We start from the raw sequence: 22,873 nt of genomic DNA on the forward strand, positions 1-22,873 counted from the left end.
GTAATTAGATAACTTGTTGACAGCAATGCTTCAGAGACACTGATTAACTCGACAGGAATGATATGACCTTTGTCCATTTGTAATTCCCAAGCTTAGACCTGTCTAGTGAAAGCTCCATGCTCAACAAACTGAAACCTGTAGACCAGATGATTAATAACACAATAATGTTTCTCATAGGCTAGTGACTTTTGTCTCTTTAAACCTTCCTGCTGACTGGAAAACACCAAGTACAGATTCATAAGTAATCAGAGAAAGTGACTCATAAGTTTTATTCATTGTAATAAAAACGGGTAAATTTGTACTAATGAAACCAGCTTAAAAATAAATTGTTTATTTTATTTTAATTGAACATTTAAAAAATGCTAAAAAATTAGTGTAACACATTTTGTGGCAAGAACCATGTTAAAATTACATTGTTGAACATCAGTAAATTTTCAATACTAAAAATGCTCTATTTTCTGATAGAATAATTCCTTTGAGATGCGGTTTGTGGCATTCAATTCAGTAAGCTATTACCTTTAAAATTATGTATCACAAGGTATAGGCTTCCATTAAGAATATTCACGATACCCTCGGCAGGACGTCCCCCGTTGGTGTGACATAACAAAACATTGTTCCAAAAAGTAGATGCCCAATCTCTATCACGATTGTAAGAGGTTTCAAATTTATATTTAAATTATTAAAGGATATATTTGGGTGTTTCCAGACATAATATACACCCTGTATATAGACTCTTGGCGGTTCATCACCAACCTAGCTTGAGCCTAAATAAAGGCTCTTGGTGTTTTATGACAACAGGTTGAGCCTATATATATACAGGGTGAGTCAGAAATATGGTAAAATATTTTAAGACGTGATTGTAGAGCTAAAAATAAGAAAAAAATGTTATATAAAGGTAGGTCCGGAAACGCTCCATTACTGAGTAATGGCTGGCGAAAGATTTTGCTTTGTTTTCAGTTCACCTGGTGAAATTAAGTGATTCTGAAAGGTTTTGTTCTTACTTTTAAACTCAAATAAGATGGATGTATAAAGAAAATCACCTGAAAAATCAAATAAAACCACTGTAGAGGTTTTAGTGTGAACAGTTTTTGAGAAAAAGTATGAAATTTGCCAAAAATCTAATAACAAAAATACCATCTTAAATGTTTTAAGTCGAATAACATTGTTAAATGACCAATAAACAAATTGTTTTTCCTAATACAGATTGTAGAGAATTTAATTCTGAAAACAACCATAATAAACAAAGTTAACTAAATGTGTAAAAAAGTTATGAAATTGACTCCTCACGTATTACATTACACAGCAATGTTTTGCTGTTTTATAAGGAAATAAGTATCTGATTGGTAACAGGTGGTAATAATTAATTATTCAAACAACAACTGTTTAAACATTTTTAAATAATAAATAATCAGTTTGGCATTTATTATTAGATGACATAATTATGTCACCTCATTGTTGAACAAAACAACAAACTGTAAAGATACTATGTGCTTGTGTTAAGTATTTTAACCAGTTATTTCCATCCATTTTATTAGTGATTTTGTGTTGTGTGTTTCATTTATTAAAAATGGAAGGTAATATTATCTGTATTCAAACTCTGATTTAGAAGACATTCATTTTAATGTATGGTTTGGGACGCTGCAATAGTACTTCAGCAACACGTCTGTCTAGCAAGAGAACTTTCCTAACCGCAGGTGTCAAAGCGCCAGATTTTTGCCACTGTTCATCAACGCCTATCTGAAACAGGTTCTTTGAAGTCTTCGGAGCATAGTGATGCAGGCATCGCCCGATCATGTAGGACTGTTGAATTAGAAGAGTTGGTTCTTAATAAAATTTCTGATTATCCTGAAAAGAGCACTAGATAATTGTCACTACAGTTCAATGTCAGCCAATCTAGTATTCGGAGAATACTACACGAGTACCAGTTACACCCATACCACTTCCAGCACGTCCAAGCAACTCCATGTTCCAGCAACTCTTTTGCCACAAGACTACGCTCCCCATGTTGTTTTTGTCGATGGCGTCTGTTAAAATGTGCTGATCCAAACTTTTTGAATACAATTTTGTTTACCAATGAGGCTCACTTTACAAGAACAGCTATCATTAACTTCCATAACAACCACATTTGGGCAGACAGAAATCCTCATGCTATCAAACCTAATCGCCCATCAGTTTTCAGTAAATGTTTGGGTTGGAATCTTAGCAGATCATTTTGCCGTATTCGTGCTTCCTCCCAGGCATAATGGCGTGGTGTACTTGAACTTTTTAAGAGACGAGCTACCTAACCTGCTTGATGATGTACCTCTGCATTTGTGCCAAAACATGTGGTTTATGCATGACGGGGTACCTGCGCACTACTCTCTGGCTGTTCGTGGACACCTAAATGAGAGTTTCACAAATCAATCCATAGGCCGAGGTGGACCAGTTTCATGGCCAGCAAGATCACCGGACTTAAATCCTTTGGACTTTTTTACCTTTGGGGACATTTAAAAACATTAGTTTACTCCTCCCCAATAGATACCATTGAAGAACTCCGATTAAACGTTTCTAATGAAATAGAAACCATTAAGCAGACACCTGGAGTTTTTGAACGGGTCCGAAACTTGATGAGAAGACGCCTGAACGCGTGCATTTTGAACAATGGAGGTCATTTAGAGCATCCTTTTTAATCTTCCGGTGAGACTAAAAGCGATTGTAGATGTTTATTGTATTTAAAAATAAAATTTTGAACTAAAAATGTTTATTTTTCACCAGCTGTTACCAATCAGATACTCATTCCTTATTATAAAACAGCAAAAGTTTGCTGTGTAGTGTGATACGTGAGGAGTCAATATCATAACTTTTTACACATTTAGTTAACTTTGTTTATTATGGTTGTTTTCAGAATTAAATTCTCTACAATCTGTATTAGAAAAAACCATTTGTTTATTGGTCATTTAACAATGTTATTCGACATCAAACATTTAAGACGGTATTTTTGTTATTAGATTTTTAGCAAATTTCATACTTTTTCTCAAAAAATGTTCACACTACAACCTCTAGAGTGGTTTTATTTGATTTTTCAGGTGATTTTCTTTATACATCCATCTTATTTGAGTTTAAAAGTAAGAACAAAACCTTTCAGAATCACTTAATTTCACCAGGTGAACTGAAAACAATGCAAAATCTTTCGCCAGCCATTACTCAGTAATGGAGCGTTTCCGCACCTACCTTTATATAACATTTTTTTCTTATTTTTAGCTCTACAATCACGTCTTAAAATATTTTACCATATTTCTGACTCACCCTGTATATATAGGCTCTTGGTGCTACAAGGGTTAATAAAAATGGTTTATTTTTCACAATAAATGTGACTTACTGCCCAGCTGCACCCTAACATAAAAATTACTACTCTCATAATACATTTATGAAAAGTTATAATAAAACAACATGGTGTAATAACTCAAATAATTTACAGATAAATACAACATATAATAACAATATTTCCTAGATAATTAACCTAGGCGAAAGAAACAACAGGTGAAAAAAACAACACTCTGTAAACTGAAAAACTGTTTTATTAGTAAGCTCATTAGTATACAGATATACAACCAAACAAGAATTGTATAAATGACCTATGCAATCAAAAAAATATAAAATTTTGCCGTACCAGAGCTTAAGAAAACCAACAAAATAAAAGAGCTCAATCAAAAAGAGCAGCAAACCTACAAAATACTCTAATTTTTACCCTTTAATTGCCACACTGACAAGAATAATTTATGAATATCCAAAAAATTATTAACAAATTCTATAATTGGAGTTTTTTTGATGACAGATAGAATACAATAAAACATTTTTCTGGGATATATCTCAGGAGTCATGGTGTTTAACAATCAGAAACAACAAAAAATCTATTTATTTAGAAATTAAACTTAAAAATATATTGGTCAAAGTGAATTTGTTATGTCCATCTGTTAATTTACAAACAAATATACTAAGTTTGTCATCACATTTTGAAATTTTCTTTATTTGCTATGAGAAATATTAAATTTGCTTCAAAGAGTTATTGTAATTGTTAGATGTCCCAATCTATGGATCCATTTCCAACTTTGAATGTCAGTGGGGAGTCTGCAGCAGAAGAGCCTATCCTGGACTGAAAAAATCTTATTCACTTAGATACATTTTTAACAAAAAATAGTTTATTAAGAAATTATATTTTATATTCTTTGTTATTCTTTCTTAACTTTAAAGTGCTAAAAGGCCAATCGGGCTGAAACAATGTATCCATAGTGCTAAAGTCCTGATTGGACCAAAATAAACATTAGTTAACTAAATCCAACATATCTTTGCTAATTCTTGTTGTATCCAAATATATTCTATACACTATTACTCAGAATTAAAGTTTCTCTTGAAATAATATACAATAGATATGATCAATCAACTGCATATCAAACAGAGCAATCATATTACACTTAATTTACATGAGATTAGATGGTTATGTCTGCTAATTTGTCTCAAACAACAAAAGAAAAGTTTGATATATTTGTAATCACAACTAAATATAGAATATTTTGTTTATAATAGATTTATTTGTTACTATGTGTCAATAAATAGGCACTAAATGAAAATTTTAAAAGTGCTGTTTTTAATTTTACAAAAGTTGGCCCATATTAATTCCATTTGGAATACCAATAAAAGTGGATGTGAATTTTTTAAATATTATTTTATATACCTTCCTAAATAAAAGTAAGTATAATAAGTCTCAGTTTTATAACAAAAAGTGAACAGTAAATAAATAATTTGAGTAGTTGGTAAAAATGGCTTAGCAGTGGGAAAAATATAACCGAAAGCAAATAATCATAAATTATATATGAAGTTAAATAATATGATGGCAATTTACATTTTTATTTTTTAAATTAATTGTACATAATTTTGGATTTGATTTGTTAAAGTAAAATATCAAACATTGTTCACAAACAAAACATGTTTTTACTCAATAGCATGGAACAAATAGTTTTCCTTGCTGCAAAATGAACAATTTTGTTATTTTTTACATAATATTTAGTTTATTACATCATTATAACAGGTTTCGGACATTTGTCATGGTTAAATGTTGTGAAAATAGAACACTGTGTTTCAAAGATTATAATTTATAAACCATGACACTACAAAACAGACACACAGAGAAGGTGAGAAGTTTGTTCTTTTGTCAACTTTGACTTTGCATATTAAATCTATTTATTCATTAGTTTTTTTTATTTTTATGTGTGTGGAAATGCTTCACTTGTAGCATCACTGGCCTCAAGCCTAAGGCTTTTTAACACTTAAAGAAGCGATAATTCCTAGCTTGAAATTGTGTGTTCTATATTTGTAATATATTAGCAATAACCCACAGCTTCGCACACAAATGAGACACTATAAGCTTATTATTATTATTTTGAAATATAATTGTAAGCACTCCTGAGATAATTCACAGTTATTGTGAAAATATTCCAGGCTTCTAATCCATTTTAGATGCAAGTTTAAAGAAGAGTTTTCAGACCTTTATGTTGTTGGAGAATGAAACGGTTTTATAAGCACTTGTTAAATAACACCAATTTGTCCCAACTAAATGATGGGACTTATGTAGTTTAGAAAATGAAATTGATATATTTTAGGTATATGTTAAGTCAGTGTACATGATTAGCAGCTTCAGATGTTAAGTGAAATTGCTAAAGGCTTTTGTTTTAGTCTTTGCACTTGTATGAGAATTTGGTTTTCCGATGCAGAGGTTGAATTTGACCAAAAGTATACACTTATGATCACTGTAATTTACTCTGGTCTAAGATGCTGGTGCCAAAGTTGAGTTTGCTTTGTTGTCCTGATCAAGAAAATATATAGTGGAACTCATTTATAATATTTTCCTGCTTTGACGGCCCGCATCAACGCTATTAAGCGGGAAACATTATATACGACTAAGGGTTTTTTACAGTTTATTTCCACCCAATATCACTGTTTTCACGTTTACTACTGTCTGGGAGCTCTAATCAGGTTAAAGAAAGAGCGTAGAGAAGTTCACTCTAGCGTGCACGAACTCACAACACAACTAGGGCTTGCTATCCATAACTATTTGAGTTTCTCTTTAATTTCATGTATTAATTATAATTGTAGTTTTATATCGTAAATACAACAAAACGTTAAAAATCCGATATTCATTTATAAACATCCGATATATTTAGAAATTTTTAATGTGTATTTATGGACTGAAGCAAAAAAATTAATAAAATCATTTCATTTTACTTCTGGTTTTCAAGACTACATATGATAGAAAATATAACATGTTCATAATTTTGTTAGTATTTTTTAGTTATTTAAAAAAGGAATATATTTTAATAAATACTTATATTCTCACAAATGAAAAATTAATGCTTGCTCTAGCCATAGACCCTCCCAGAAGTAATTTTCAAATATATTATCAGACCAATAAATCTTTGGTTGGTATATTGTTTTTCATTGTAACCCTCAAAAGTGCTGTCTATATCCACCCAATAAATCTTTGGTTGGGATATTTTTAAAATTTTAACCCTCAAAGTGTTGACTATATTCACCTCTAATGCTACTAGGCGCTACCTATATTTTTAGGAATTCTGCAAGCATATTTTGAAAGTAAATAATAAGTACATAAAACTTAACTAAGTGTAACACACACACACACACACACACACACACACACACACACATATATATATATAAATAGTCTGAGTTGAAAATATGGATACACTATGTTTAGTTTTTGATGGATAAAGATGGAAGAATGGAACTCAGGACACCTTTCTAGGGAATAGAAGTGAACTTTTTAGTTACTGTTACAACTTTGCCCATTTCCCAATTTGAAAGGTCTTGATAAAAGAACAGTGGAAACTAAAGCTTTCTATCTCAACCCAGTACAAAATGGCAGCTCATGTACCACGATATTACTACTACTAATTGACTCATCTTTAAATATTCAAATAGTATACATTTCAGATCAAAGAAAAATTAACAAGCGTTTGGATATGGCACGTAAAAATAAAATATATCTCACAACTCTATAACCAAACATAACGGTTTAAAATTAAACATTGTTCTTATAGGGTAAAATTCAACGCCAATTTACTACAGCTAGTTCTAATACCCATAGGTGACCTGAAAAATAATAAAACTGTTATATGTATCACCCAATCAAATTCTCTGAAAATATTAGGGCCATTATTTACCAAAATGAGGCTGTTAGGAAACATGTTTAAAACAGATTAATTCATAATAAATAACTTGTCAAATGTTTATAAAACCTTTACTGCTCTCTATACTTAGTGAGACCAACTACTTTCCCTACTATTCTACGCTGTAAGGCATCTGCCGCAGTCAACGTGTTACAAGTATGTTTCACTTATTCCATATGCTGGCTACAGTTGTTGTCATTAGAACTGATGCTCAATTTTGTTGCAGAACAATCATTAACTCCTCTTTAATGAGGAATTTGCTGGCCAAATAAAGATCAATTAGACAATTAACAAGATGTTCTAAATGGTTGTGAAAAAAGAACGCATTTAACCCTTTTACTGCCGGCCATTTTTTTATCGTACCAGTCAAAATTGCCAAGGGGGAAAATCGCTGTTGTGCATTCATTTACAAAAAATGCTGTATCTTTTTTATTTTTCATTAGATTTGCATGAATTTTTACTTTATTTACTCGTATTTAAATGCTGTTTTTTAAATAATAAAAAGAAATTTTAATTTGAAACAAACTCATTATTTAATTTTAAAAATTATGTAAATAAAAAATAAATAAAAAAATAAAAATTGTGTTTGGCATCTGATAATTTATTTTTAAAATTATACTAAAATTTTGAGCATGATATCATTATAAACTAGAGCAATTGCTTAGAACATATACCGAATTTGAAGGTGCTACCTTGAAACATAGCTGCACTATGAGGATTTTCCCAAAACTGGTAGGCCTCCTCTAGGCCTACCAGTGGAAGTTGAAGGTAAACTTATCTGTGCCATATCCCCCTCACTATCTAATAACTCCTCATTATCTGATGGTAAGATAAAGTCAGGATCGTCATCAGTGTCATCCACATCACTTTGATTGTCATCAATAGCCCTAACACTAATATCAGAATCGTTCTCGGCATCTGAATCTGACAAATTCTGAAGGAAATCGTCACTCAGTTCATCTTGCACTTGTACACCACCATCGATTAGACTGTTAATTATTGTTCCCTCACTCACAGGAGAGTTAGATGTAACTCTTTTACTCATTTTATCCTTGATCAACAAAAGTAACACTTCAAAAAACTTTCGATAACATTGTAAACAACAACAATGAACGAAGATTTCAGTAATCTAACCCGATCATCTGGTTTTGACAGCTGTCTAGGTAGTTCGTCAATTCTAGTCAAAGACAACGAAAATAGAAATCCAAAGTTCTTCAAATGGCTTCTTTCATTATCCTTTCCTCCTAAACAACCAAAATACCAAATATTTCGGCATTTGAACATAACAGTAGCCAGTAACAATAAAAAAAACAGACGTCCGACATATCGGACGTTGGCGTTTTCGGCAAAAATGCCGACGTCCGATATGTCGGACGTCGGCAGTAAAAGGGTTAAGTAGTGTACTACCAATGGTAGGGAGCTGTCAGTGACCGCTGAGCGAAACCATTTTGTAGGTTAGAGCATCCAGTTTTATTAACAATCACACAGTGAACCGTGCAACATCAAATGATTGCTATTGAATAATATTTCAAATCGAATTACTGTCATCACTGTTCAAGAAAGCTATCGTAGAGAGTTTAATGTTGAGCATATTGGTTTGATACCTGATCATAACACAATATTTTGTTGGGTAAACTCGTATCATGCAACAGGATCAGTTACAAACAATAAATCAAATGTCGTCCTCGTACAGCGCAAACTCCACAACATGTTGATAGTGTCAGAGCCTCAGTTCTTGTAAGTCCTCACTGCTCAACTAAGCAGCGTGTTCTGACCTTGGGGATTATCTCATCAATCGCTACAGTGATCAGGATATGAGTTGAAATTCCATTCCTACAAGATTATGGTTGTTGAGCAGTTTCACGAACGTAATTATGTTCAACGAAGAATTGTTTGTGAGAGAATGCCCAATGTCGTTGAAATGACAAGGCTGTTTTAATGATGAGTGATGAAGCTCACTTCTATTTGCTATACACAAGCAGAATTTTCGCTAACAACCCACAAGAAATTCATCAAAAGCCACCGCCCAGTTCTAAAGTTACTGTGTGGTGTGCAGTCTTGACAATCAATTGGTATCATTTCATCTTATCTTTTCAAGAGGGCGGTGCAACAGTCACAGTTGATTCTCAACGTTATGTGGAAATGTTCTGCACATTTTTACTGCCACAACTTGAAGCTATCTGATCGACACAGCAGAAATATGGTTTCAACGGGGTGAAGCTACAGCCCACACGAGTAATGCATCTATGGAAGTAGTTGGAGAAATGTTTCCTGATCACATGCTTTTTTGCTTATTGTTTTCGTGTTAATAAAATTAGTGTATGATTAAAATAAACTTACATACGTCATTTTTAAATGTATGCGTTCTTTTTGTGCCACCCTGTATCACAAGCAAATTGAACATTCAAGACCCTGGACTATGGCATGGAGTAATACTAATCAGCAACCATACAGCTGATATGGTTGGAGCTCTGCTTGTATCCTTGTATTACAGCATAAAATTAATATCCTCATAATAGTAGTATCTAACATGGTTCAAATTGGCCCTTTTGCTTGTAAATTTTAACACTTACTGTAAATATCAAGATACATTAGAAGTTGTAATTCCAGAGAATCAAATACATTATTGACTTTTAATGGGTCTATAATATTTTATACTTACCCTGCAGGGGAAATCGCTCTGACCCTGCACATGCTGTTCTCCACCTGAAACAAGACTTGACATCCTATATTAAATTATGTGATAGGAACAAGTAGGCAAGTTAAATAATACAATAAAATCACTTCTCAACCTTGAGGTTTTATTTTGCAGTACCAGATATCTCATGACAAGTTAGCTAGCTATAAACAAATTATTTTAATGGTTTTTTCATTTAACTTTTTAAAATCTAAGAATTCTCACATTAATAATGTTTGAAGTTCAAATAATAAACAACTGTTTTTTTTATTTGTTATAAATAACATAATTTTAAAACTACTGATGATATACAAACTACTTAAAAAAAGAAAATATGGATTTTACTACTTAAAATCACAAAACTGAATGTAATATCTGATTCTTATAAACTTAACAAACTAAATTTCATAAAAAAATTCTCTAATCCAAACTAAATGTATTATTCATAGCTAAAAATGTACTTTAATATATACAATTTGTAACTTCGAATGCAAGGACTAATGTCCATTGACTTGCATAGCATTGTCATCATCTTCATCGTATTCTTCTTCTTCACCAACTTCCATGCTGTTAGGTTTAGATGAGGTGCCTGCTGAACAAGACAAAATAATAGTATGAAAAACCAATGACAAATTTTAACAGTAAACTAAAACCATCTAATTACATTGTTTTATTGTTATGCACTATAAACTGTGTAGTACAACAAAGTCTACAAGATAGCTTTAAATCGTTTCCAAAAACATTTCAGCAAACAATTTATAATTTTTTTAAACGTTCACTATACATTTCCTAATTATATTAACATTCCTTAAAAATTAAATTAAGGTAGAAATAGTTGTTTTAATATTTGGAAACTTTCACCCATGGTGCCAAACTTCAATGCCCATGATATTGATATTATTTATGTCTCATACATAAAAGGGATAGTTATGATTACTATTCCAACATTTTACACACATATCTATATGTATATATATAAATTATTGGCCGACAAGTTGTTTTAAAATTACACTGTGTGCTGACCAGAACGACAAAAAACCAATTTTAGCTTTGTTGCCAGGCAGGTCTTTGGTTCAGTTGAAAAAGTTCAAAACTTTGCAGCTAGGTAACACATAACACGACACATAACTTTAAATAAAGCCTGATTGTTGTACCGATTGGCACGACAGGGCACTCAACGTGTTAACACACAAAATCTTTTGTTATTTTTAAAGATTTATACACTTGACCATTCCACATCTGGATTAGATTTAACTGTAAAGATAATTATTTTTATTTAGTATGATAAAGAAATGCACTGTATACATACACGTACATTACAATTCAAAGTAATAAAAATATCTAAAACTTGAGTGGATATCAGTTGCCCCTCATGTCAAATCTGGAAGAGTCTGTTGCTAGGTGCTTTGGTGATAAGAATACTTAACTCAAGTAATTAACTCTTTGAATGCCATAAGTTATTTAACTTGCAACCACAACAAATCCCTATAATGCCTAAAGTGGGATGTGCCAGAATATACATTTTAAAATATTAAAGTATACTGTAGTAGTTCTTTAAACTGCTGCTAGATGGTAGGATAAGTCATTTTTGCTGTCTACTATTATAATCTGTCAACCTGTGAGCCAAAATTTCGAAAATACCAACAAATAACAGCTGTTTATTTATTTTCATGCATCTTTATCAATTTCTAAGTCTTCTAACAGTTAAAGATTTTCTGGATAAAAAACCTTTTGATAAACATAAACAAATCCAATTTTATTTTATTTAGTACCTGCTTCAAGATTACAATTTAAGCCGTATATATTTAGAAAATTCAAAATTGACCCAAGTAGATAATACAGTTTCTTGGAGATGTACATATTACATAAGGATTTAGGTCAGGACAAACATGTTGATCATGTGGTGAATAAAATAGCCTCTGGTCTGTTTGCCTTACAATAGATGAGAGATGTGTGTGGTATTAAGACACTTAAAATTCACTATGTACTCTGTAAGGATAAATTCCCATTTTTGTTATAAAATAAGCATATTTGGAACCAAAACAAAAGGACATTTAGACAGAATCTTACTACAACAGAATAAAGCATTAAAATTATTTTTAACGTAGAACCAAGAGATACAGTGAAACCATACTTTTTTCAACTTTAGATTTTAACTGAGTATGATTTATATATTTACAAACTGTTTTATATGTAAAAAAATTTATATTAATATTTCGAATTGTCATACTGTATTAGGTATGGTAGGTGCAACATAGACTGAAGTTTTATGAAAAAAAAAAAAACTAATTTCGTTGGCACAAAGTTTTTGTTTAATCTTCCTCCTAACATATAAAATGAGCAAAATTATTAAGATCTAAAAATTTACTCTGACATTATTTATTAGCTTATCCTCGTATTTTTGAAAGATTTTCTGTAAATGTACATAACTTTTGAGTATTATTAGGTTTCTTTAATGTATATAATCAAAATATATATTATACACAGGGTATCCACAAAAGGCTGTCACAAACCTCTATGAGTGATAGTACTCAAGTAAATTTCAAACAAAAAATGTCATATAATAATATAGGTCGAGAAATTTATCGTTTAGCCGCTAGCCGCCATTTTGTATTTTTTATAACAAAATTATTATTTCTAAAACTAGATAAGCTAAAGAATCTAAATTTGGCACATGGGTTAAAATGGAAAAGAGAAAATTGTTTGTCAAATAATAACAAATACCAGTATATTTATAAAAAATGTACTAGATACTAACTATTTGAACAATTTTATTACAATTGTAACGGTACTTGTTTCAATGAAATCTGTCAATACATAATCCAGCGCTTTAAAGCTATGCTTGCAAACGCCGGAAGCAACAAACATTTTGTCTTTTCATATACATCAGCTGGATTACATAGGTTATAAAGATTTTAAAAGATACCAACTATTTTGCAATTTTATAACAATTCCAACGAAATCCGTCGATGCATAAGCGAGTACGACTACTTTAAAGATATGCTTGCACAAGCCGGGAGCAACAATCATATCACAGTTGAGAGGTGTTTGTTGAGAAAAACTGATTTAAAATTTGTAGAAAATCATTGCCCCAAATACTCACTCTATGACTATAGAAATTGATCTTTCTGAACAGATGAAACTAGTACATTGATGAACCCAAGTGCTGTTTGTTAGGGTTGTTAAGATTATCGCAGTATGCACTGTCTGCTGGTACCTTAAAACTTTCAAAGTGACTCTCGTATATTCCCCATAAAGGTAGTAGAAAACTGACGATATATAATGTCAGGAGAAGAAAAATATGCACTGTTGTGATATCACCGGCTGGTTTTCAACGGTATTTTACTTTACTGGCAATAAAACAATGGACTGTCCTAAGAGCGTTAAAGATAAATTACTACTATCATTTGGGAAATAACAAACTACTATTAAATTTTGAATATTAAAAATAATTAATTGTAAATAATTTAGAGAGTAAATGGTTGAATTATAATAAATTGACAAATAACAATCAACCTCATTCTTCTTTCTGTCAACTGACACATTGGACCTTTTCCAATGTAACAACATGTCATATTATTTAAATACAATGTTATTCATAGAAGTAAATATGTTAAAAACAGTACATCTTTAAATTTTCATTAACAATATTCAAATAGTCTATACAGTTAAAAAGTTATAATTATGAATAAATGTCAACAATCTAAAAATACCTTTCCCTGGAATCTGTCCAGCCTGCAAGAGCCTGTTCAGTCTTTCAACTTCCTCCAGAGAAGATGCGTTAGAAATTGCTTCACGGATTTTCCATAATTCTTCTGCTGAGGGGCCTGAAATCAGAAGTATTGTTTGTTTACACTTGTTTCTCTTAAAAACTATTTTAAGTAAAATTAGCTTTTTTTAAATAACTTAGAGAGTTAAACTATCTTAAATTATAGTCACAACCTTTTTTTAATAATATACTGATTTCCAATTTAAATAGTACATTTTAATAATATACCTGTAGGTTTTTTGGGCTCCGGTAAACCTGCACCAGGAACAAATGTTTTGGCTTTCTTTGCGATTTCTCTCTGAATTTCTCGCCCTCGTTTGCTTTTGAAAAGAGCCACAGCTTCCTCCCTTTCCTGCAATTTTTATACCAATGTCATAACACAGTATTTATCATCTCCAGATTAATAATAAACAATCTACCAAACAATATAATGTTATTAGGTTTAATTACAAACCAAAAAAATTATTAAAAACAATTAAATTATTAATTACTTAACACGTGGATCACAATCTATTTTACAATAATTGTGCCCTTCTAAATAATCTAAGTATCATAGATATAATTAAATTATTTTGTTGTAGCAGAAAATAATTGAGATGTATTAATTTACTGTTTGTTAGGGGAATTTGGCGGATGGACAGGCGGCTTGTATGAGTTATAGGTGATGGAATAATCGTAAACTATATTTTATTAATTAGTATAACAGACTTTGTACAACACTTGAAACAATAAAATAGCCAATGCAACAAAAAAACATGCAATACTTATAACTTGTGTATTGTGTGTATAACAGATGCTGTATATTTATTTATTTATAGCTCAGCGATTAAAACATACTCAAAAAATGTTACTGGTTATATCTTCAGGCACTCCAAGAAGAAAATATTTTGGAAAAGTTATTTTTTTTAAATGATGATCTATCAAGTTTCAGCCAGAAATATTATAACAGTACCGGTGCGGAAACGGTATTGCTAAGAAGCCTATAACAAGACTCTGGCTCTTCTCACATAATACCGTGGAGCCCAGAGTGAGCTCCGAGAGCATTCAATGTTTTAAGAAAAACTCAAATAAATATTTCTCCTATTAGAAAAAAAGAAATATATATATATATATATATATATATATATATATATATATATATATAGTTATATTGTCATGTTAAGATTCAGTGGGTTCTAACAGACTGCTCAGAAGAACTTACCTTCATCTTTATTTTCCTGAAGTCTAGCAATCTTAGTTTAGGAAACTTGAATGCTATATACTGTCTGTAATGTTGTTTTCCAGCAATTGGGCAATGCATCAAGCTCAGGTTCGTTAAGTTTTGTAGGCTCATCAGTGGATCAACATCTGCCAATTCTTGAATTAAATTTCCTGTTAATATTAATGTCTCTAGATTTGGAATGTAATTCTCTAAACCTTCTGCAATCCTTCTGCAACAAATTTGTTACAATTGAAACAATTTTAAATATAATCTATGTTGGTTCTAATTACATGTGATATCTAAGTACAGTAATATATTTAGTAGACTTGACAAATATTAAAATGATCCATTATTGCATGTACAGTAGTATATTAATATTTTCTAGTTAGCAACAATGACATTAAGCATTTTCTGACCTTCCAAAAAGATGGGTACACTGATTGGAGAGGGTAATTTTAAACTGATTTATACATTTATTTTTGTAACTTATCTAGATAATATAAATAATTCTAGTACTTTGGTATTATCAGGAGGCTACTGTTTTTGGAAGAATTTTTCTTACCGGGTACCTACAAAAATTACATTATTATAGGAAACAGGCTTTATTTGACTTACAATGAAAATTACATTTCATTATGACGATTGGTTCTTGTTTGTGCCTCCCAAAAGAAAGTGATACCTAAGTACCCAATAGTACCTAAATTCAAACTCAGATCACGTGAGTGTGCATTAAATTTTTATATGTATGTATGCATTTACTTACTTATATTGCCTAAAACACATAGCAGATAGGGACAGAGCGACCAATTCTCTCCAACATCATTTCCTTTTGGAGCAGAAAGCAAGAACTGATCGTCATAATGACATGTAATTTTCAGTGTGTCAAATAAAGTCTGTTCTTTCTAATAATGTAGTTTTTTTAGGTCTTTGGTAAGAAAAACTCTTAAAAAAATAATGGCCAGATAATACAAAAGTACCATAATTCTCTTTAAATAATTATTTCATTCATTGATAAATTTTGTTCTACTGCATTAAGAATGTTTTTATTTGTACTAAAAAGGTAAAATTCCAAATATTTTAAGACATATTTATAAATGAGCAATTTTTATGAGGAATTTAATGAACAATGGTATTATTATTCTCTACATGTTGTATTATCAAAATATTTAAAACTAAATCTTTTAAAACAAATTTTATATTAATTTAGAAAACTTACCTTTCCATCCTTTTTAAACGGCAGACTAAATAAGAAGAGACATTTACCATCATCCTTGCAAATAGATAGTTCTTACAATGAACTACATGCATTTATTATGGTAATATATGTATTCAAGTGCTTGATTCCTTACCCAATTTCTATGTTTGCAGACATTTATTTTTTTCGTATATATATATATATATATATATATATATTGTTTTTTTCTTAAAGAGTAAAAATGGGTTTCTGATCGTTAAATACGTGTAAAACTTTAATTATTTGTCATTTTTTTAATAGCATACTATTGAATTTGATTATATAAATATAATAGATTTAAAACAAAACATCAGATATAAAAACAGTCAGAAGATAAATGCTAACAATATGGTTACATACATTTGTCATTATTGTGTAACACACTGAAAATATTTAAATAAGAGGTTTTGCAAATAATGGCTCTCTTCTTCAGTAACTCTCCTAAAATGTGTTTTCAAGTGATAATAGATTTTTCATACAATATCGCTGATAATATAGGACCTTCAATTTTGACTAAAGCAATCATAAATTAACTACCGGCACTACCATTTTATTTTTATACATTTTCCAACATGCTTTGAATTCCAAAATGTTATCATTTACTTTTTATCATTTTCGCTTTATTAATATGATTTTATTTTATATAACATGGACTATGTGTGTAAAATATGCACCTTTAATCCTATTGCAATATCTCTGAAACTAGTTTGTAAAATTAATTAACATTTATTAAATTTTGTGGCCAACTAGCACGGCAATTTATTTATATTAACACAAGTCCAGTTATGGGATTGTGGGTGCCAGGACTGTTATCCAATCCAATCCAGGAAGTTATATTAAATTTATAATAAATTTGTACATACACTAATATTTTTAATAATATTATTGCTATATACAGTAAAATAATTTTTACTGGCATATCTAATTACTTTCAGTTATACCTAGTTTACTTCTAGTTTTTTGTATCAAATTAGATATATTTATCAACCTATTAATAAATAAATAATAATGCATTTTCTCATCTGCTATAATGTTATAATCAAATTATAATTGAATTTTTGAAAGAAGAGGATAAAAATTAAATAATTCTTCATAAAGAAAAGTGATTATAGGCCTAATAAATAAAACCAAATCTTAAACTAAAACTTTCTATAAATTCTCATGTTGTCTCTATCAATAATTTGATCAGTTAAATAAAATAATATTTTAATGTTATACTTACACAACTCTGTTATTATTCAGAAGTATGCATTTAAGACGTTTTAGCAGTGGGAATCCATCCAGTTTCCGTATGTCATTGTCTGACAAGTCCAATGTATCAAACTGATCTAATGTAGCTCCCAAATTCTCAATAACAGGTATTTTATAACCTAAAACAGAAAATATTGTTTATTTCTATTAATTCTACAAACACAAAACAGTATTTACACCAGAGTTTAAGAATTGTTGATGACTTACAAACATCATAGAGAATTAACTGCTGACATTAATGTTTTACATACAGTGTAATTACATTTTTTCTATGCTAGTCTTTTTCCATCCATAGTCAGTAAAGATCAGAGCTCAAATATTGACAAAACTTCACTTCTATTGTTCTGTTTACATAATCAGTGATCTAAATATGATATAATTCACTACTAGAAATTCTCAAAAAAACTTTACACTGCTGGCATAAGTCACTACCTCAGCTATCCTGATAATTTATTGATCAGTATCATCTTCATTCAAATCAGCTTATATATTATTACCACTGTAAATTGATCTGCCTCTAAAGATAATATCTTATCCAACATTTCCTAGGTTGTCTATAACATAAGTTGCTGGAATCAGCACTACATCTCCAGTTGACATCTAAGGAAGAACTGATGAAACGCACCATAAAGGTGAGCTAAGGTCAGCAAATTATTTGTACAAACACAAACTTTTAGACTAAGATAGCTGTCGCTAATATCTGCTGTCAACTTTAATTGTAACATGTTTGGGGTTTTGGCTGTAAAAATTACTTATGAAACATAATTTATTATTTTATTTTTAGTTGTTTACAAAGTTTTTAGAATAAATAAGTTTGGAAATGAAGTTTGAAAATTTGTTACGTTTTTCACACTATTCTACAACTTTATGAAAAAAAAATATGTATAACAAGTTTAAATCATTATGATTTAAAAAATTATTCAAAAAGATACTGCCAGTAGACTTAAAGTATTATGCCACTACAGAAGATACTGTCAAGTGCTCAACTGCCACTTTGAGGATTAGGGATATACAAAAAATTACTTTTCACAGGATTATTTTATTTCCATTCTGTAGAAATATTTGGCTAGGTAGTCTAATTACATAATATCTCTGTTTTGAGTGAAATAAGAGAATTTTTGTTTTTATCTTTGACCCTCACATTTATAATGTACTCCTTAAAACTTACAGGTACATCATATTATGTTGCTTTCCATGAATAAAATCTTACTTTTGAAACTAAAAATTGGAATTATAGTAAGAAAAAAAATGTTTACAATAATGTAATGACAATTATTTAATCAAGTTATTGATTTCAACAGCCATTGGGCCATTCCGTCCAAAATGGGTATTTAGCATAATTTTTGTAATATTTCTTCTTGTAACATTAATCTCTTAAATAAAAATTTAAAAATGCATCTTTTGTCTTTGTTGATTAAAAACAAAATTTTATCTGAAACATTTTTCTTGTGTTAGGCTATTACAAATCATTTTGTGATGAAGTATGAGGTTTTTCCATATCCAACAATTAATGGATGGCTTTCACAGACAGCACAATTCAAACAATGGTAAGTTTGAATTTAATTTAATTAATATAATTTGCTAAATGCTTGCAGTTTGTAACAAATAAGATGTAAAAGTTATGATGACTGTGATCTAACGAAATTTTGTATAACCAACCCATTGGCAACAGTGAGGATTTGAACATGCCATTTAGCATAATTGTATAATATGTAGCATTTTTGGGCTTTATAATCCTTTTAATCTTTAGCCTATTTAGAGTTACAGATGCTGTTATAGGTGTTACAAGTTTGATTGGTAACACCAGTAATAAAACTTTCAGACTATTTTTAAAGCTAAACTTAGTCTTTTAAGTTGAACGTTTGTACCTAATTTAATATAAACCATATAAAACATTGTTAGCTGTTTTGATTTATTCATTTTAAACAATATATTTTATGGATTTTATATTCTGAAGTATTTATAATCTTATCACCGTTCCATAAGTTTTTGACTGTACAGTCGAGCCTCTATAAGACAAATTTCAAGGGCTACAGAAAGAATTTTTATTATTTATTCTTTATAAAGAGGTTTGTTTTATACAGGTTGAATACTGCCATTATTCGTCTTATAGAGCTTTCTCCTCGCTCTGAGAAACTTCTTTAAAACAAAGATTTTTGTGGCCAGCCTCTATAGACTACGAATAGATAACGTATTGTTACCATTACTAGATATTTTTCAGGAGGTCAAAAAAAAAAGTAACAATTTAAAAAATACATAATGATGAATAAATAACAATCTAGGCTATGTGTATTTATAAAATATAAGAAACAAAACATTAGGGTACGGTCCAATAAGCGGACCCGGTTTTTTATATCGAAGAATATAATCATCGATACCTAATATTCGCATATCGAATCATAGAATATCAATCGATATAAAAGTAATAACAATCATATGTTTAAATTAAAATGTGAATTTAATGATAACAAATAATAAATGAACATAACCAAAATCAGGGAAACTCATAACTGTAACTAAATGAAACAGAACGAAAACGTTTTTACTAAAGTTGTGTCCACCATTACCTTCTTTTTTTGCATCTGAAGAAGACCATGTTAGCTCCTCTGACAGTTACATTTGTTACCTTTCCACAAATATCACATAATGGATTCTTAGGTACTAACCCAACATCCTGAAGCCATAAAAAAACATATTTTATCGTCTTTTAAAGCAATTTCGTGAAGCTTCCTAAGATTGACGGCCATTTTAATACACAATGTTACGTGAAATTTAAAATATTACCTTAATTGTATTATTTGAAAGTGTTTACAGCTGTTCATATAGATTATTTTAAGTTGTTAAAAATAATTCATCATCAGTATCGATTGATTATATCGATGGTTATGATTAAGTAATATCGTTTGCCGATTTCGATATAAAAAACCGGGTCCGCTTATTGGACCCTACCCAAACATTATTACATTTATGCAATTTTTACTATCTTGAAGAATAAACATGTCTGACGCAAATAAACATGTAAATAACCATTGAACTTACTGCCAATACATATGGGCAGTATTAGTGCCACTAACAGGTAATTCAGTGGTAACCTATTATCAGGATACTGTTATTTCAGTAACAGCTGGGCTGAATGATTTGGTGTTCTCATAACAATTTTCTTGTTTTTGGTTAGGTATACTCAGTAGCCAGTAACCGCTGAGGTCATTTTGTGCAAGCAATGAGGCTAGGAATGGAAATTTTACTCAATGGAATGTTATTATGCACATGTGACAAATAGATTTATATTGGGTCTTCGTGTATATGTTACTAGTAGTATCAAAGTTAAACATAACCTATAAAATCATACAAGTTATCTGAGAGTAAATTTGGGTATTTTCTTATTTCGCCAAGATGGTTCAACTTCTCTGATGTCAGATCACGTTCTACAATCTAGGACATGATATAAGGTCGGGAAAGTACCGACCAGAAATGCAGGCTTTGATGGCGACAAATTCTACACTTCTGGTAGGATAGAATAAGAAAAACATCCCTCGAGGTAGTACCTAAATTCAAGATCAGATTACGTGAGCGCTCCAAAGCTGAAGGAAGCCGTATAAAGTAAGAATATTAACTTTCTGAGTTACAAACTACAATGTCACGTGACGTAACATATAGTCTAAATGAATAACAAAATTGCCACTATATTAGTACAGCTCTGAGACACTGAGAGTAAAATTGTTCATCACAAGCTAGGCTAAATACAAATAGGTTACTACTAAAGCATTAATGGGGATTTCGATAATGGGTTAAATGTGATGATTCATAGGCAAATTAAAATGCTAGGTGAATTCAGTTCAAGAAGTCTTACCTCTTAGGTCCAATTCTCGATCTCGCACGGGATTTATGTACTGATGTGACTGGGCAATCAACTCAGGAGTAAGTTTTACCATTTTAAAATGTTAAAATAAAATCTATAAACAAAACTAACAACTGAAATTAAAGTTTTCTTATGAACTTGAGAACAAGCCTATAGGGTACTGCATTGCATATTTGGCTTGCAAGTATTAATTTTTCCTAAATATTTAATGAGCATTGCAAACAAAACACGAATACATTTGTTATAATGTACGATTTAAGGCCAGTAGAAGATGCTAAACTAAACACTGTTAAATTAAATAAGAAACAATCACAATATAACCAACAAGAATAAACAGCAATTTATTCTGCCGATGCCAACGCCGCTCGTGAACAATAGATGCTTACATTTATTTTTCTAGTTGCCTTACAGCAGTATGACCAATCCATGGCTTATCCGAGTGGCTGGTAATTTTGTTGTTTGTATGTAGTATTAATAGTGAAATTATAATACTAGTTGGACTTTATATAAATATGTTTAATTAATTTTTGCTCAATATTTTTAAACAGTGTTGAACCTGCCTCCATCCATTATAAAAATTCTACAACTCTAATTTTAGTTGACTGAGAAACGTATGGCAAATGGCATACTAGAGGTTGAGAATATATTCTATAATAAAACTAAACAAGTCTCACAAATATAATTTTCTATAGTCAACAAATTGCTCTCATAGAGATCCCGATGTGATGTTGCGGGTCTAATCGCTTTCTTAAATCTAGTTTCTTATGAGTAGACGATTCCTTATTTTTTTCGTTATCAACGTGTTATGTTCAACGATATGTGTAATTATTTATGCTATTTTAAGTAAGTTTCATAGTCTTAATTTTGTAATTATTAATTGTTAATGTATTTGTTTGGTGGTAGCTCTATAACGTGAGACAATCAATCAATGACTATCCCCTACGCATTATAACAGCCAGAGACTATATAACCAATTGTCACCTTTGTCTTGTTAATATTCATTCTTCTTGGGAGGCAGATTTTAGACCACGAAAGAATTGAAAATCAAAATGACCACCCTCGGAATTTCAAAGTTAACAAAGTCAACCCGTATAGTGACATTTGGACTAGTAGCTTCAAAACCTTTTGTTAAACTGTGGAATGATCTACCCCATGAATTCTGCCATAGATACTTTGTAAATATTTGTTCTCCATCATTATTCTGTGTCATGCATCTTGACCCACTCATTATAGAACAACTCTCATTTTATTATATTATACTGGAGATCATGTATATACAAGGTTGCACTATGCTGTACCGTGTCGTGTAACAAGCTTCATAAGATGGAATGCAAAATTTCAAGTCTGTATATTTGAGTTCATTCTCGATATATACTGTGGACAGACAACAAAAAAGAAAAGAACAGAAACTTTTACATCCTCTCGGCAGACAAAATAGAAATTGTATCAGCATTCTGAGTGATAGGCTTTAATGACGCTCATCCATATTCTATGATTGAATATGCACCATCATAGAGTAGAAATGAAGTTTGTTAGTAAATTTAAAATTTTCAGATATGTTTCTCGATATATCTTGGCACATGATTCATTCACATTTTTGTTCATTAAGTTAGGTTGCAAATAGCAGTGTTCATATAGTAATTTAAACTTTCTGTAACTAAG

At 30.5% G+C, this 22,873-nt stretch overlaps 1 protein-coding gene across 1 annotated transcript; it reads right to left on the reverse strand.

Moving 5' to 3' along the window:
- Nucleotides 1–3,539: 3,539 nt before the first annotated feature.
- On the reverse strand, nt 3,540–21,595 carry LOC124360411 (U2 small nuclear ribonucleoprotein A'). The gene is made up of 7 exons (XM_046814027.1): nt 21,203–21,595; nt 17,324–17,471; nt 14,868–15,096; nt 13,895–14,018; nt 13,611–13,724; nt 9,883–10,489; nt 3,540–4,132 (listed from the first exon to the last, which is right to left on the reverse strand). The coding sequence occupies exons 1-6, from the start codon at nt 21,282–21,284 to the stop codon at nt 10,395–10,397; spliced, it is 792 nt and encodes a 263-aa protein (XP_046669983.1). The 5' UTR covers nt 21,285–21,595; the 3' UTR covers nt 3,540–4,132; nt 9,883–10,394.
- Nucleotides 21,596–22,873: the final 1,278 nt, after the last annotated feature.

This window comes from Homalodisca vitripennis, chromosome 1, assembly GCF_021130785.1.
Source record: "Homalodisca vitripennis isolate AUS2020 chromosome 1, UT_GWSS_2.1, whole genome shotgun sequence".
In the NCBI taxonomy this organism is placed as follows: Eukaryota; Metazoa; Arthropoda; class Insecta; order Hemiptera; family Cicadellidae; genus Homalodisca; species Homalodisca vitripennis.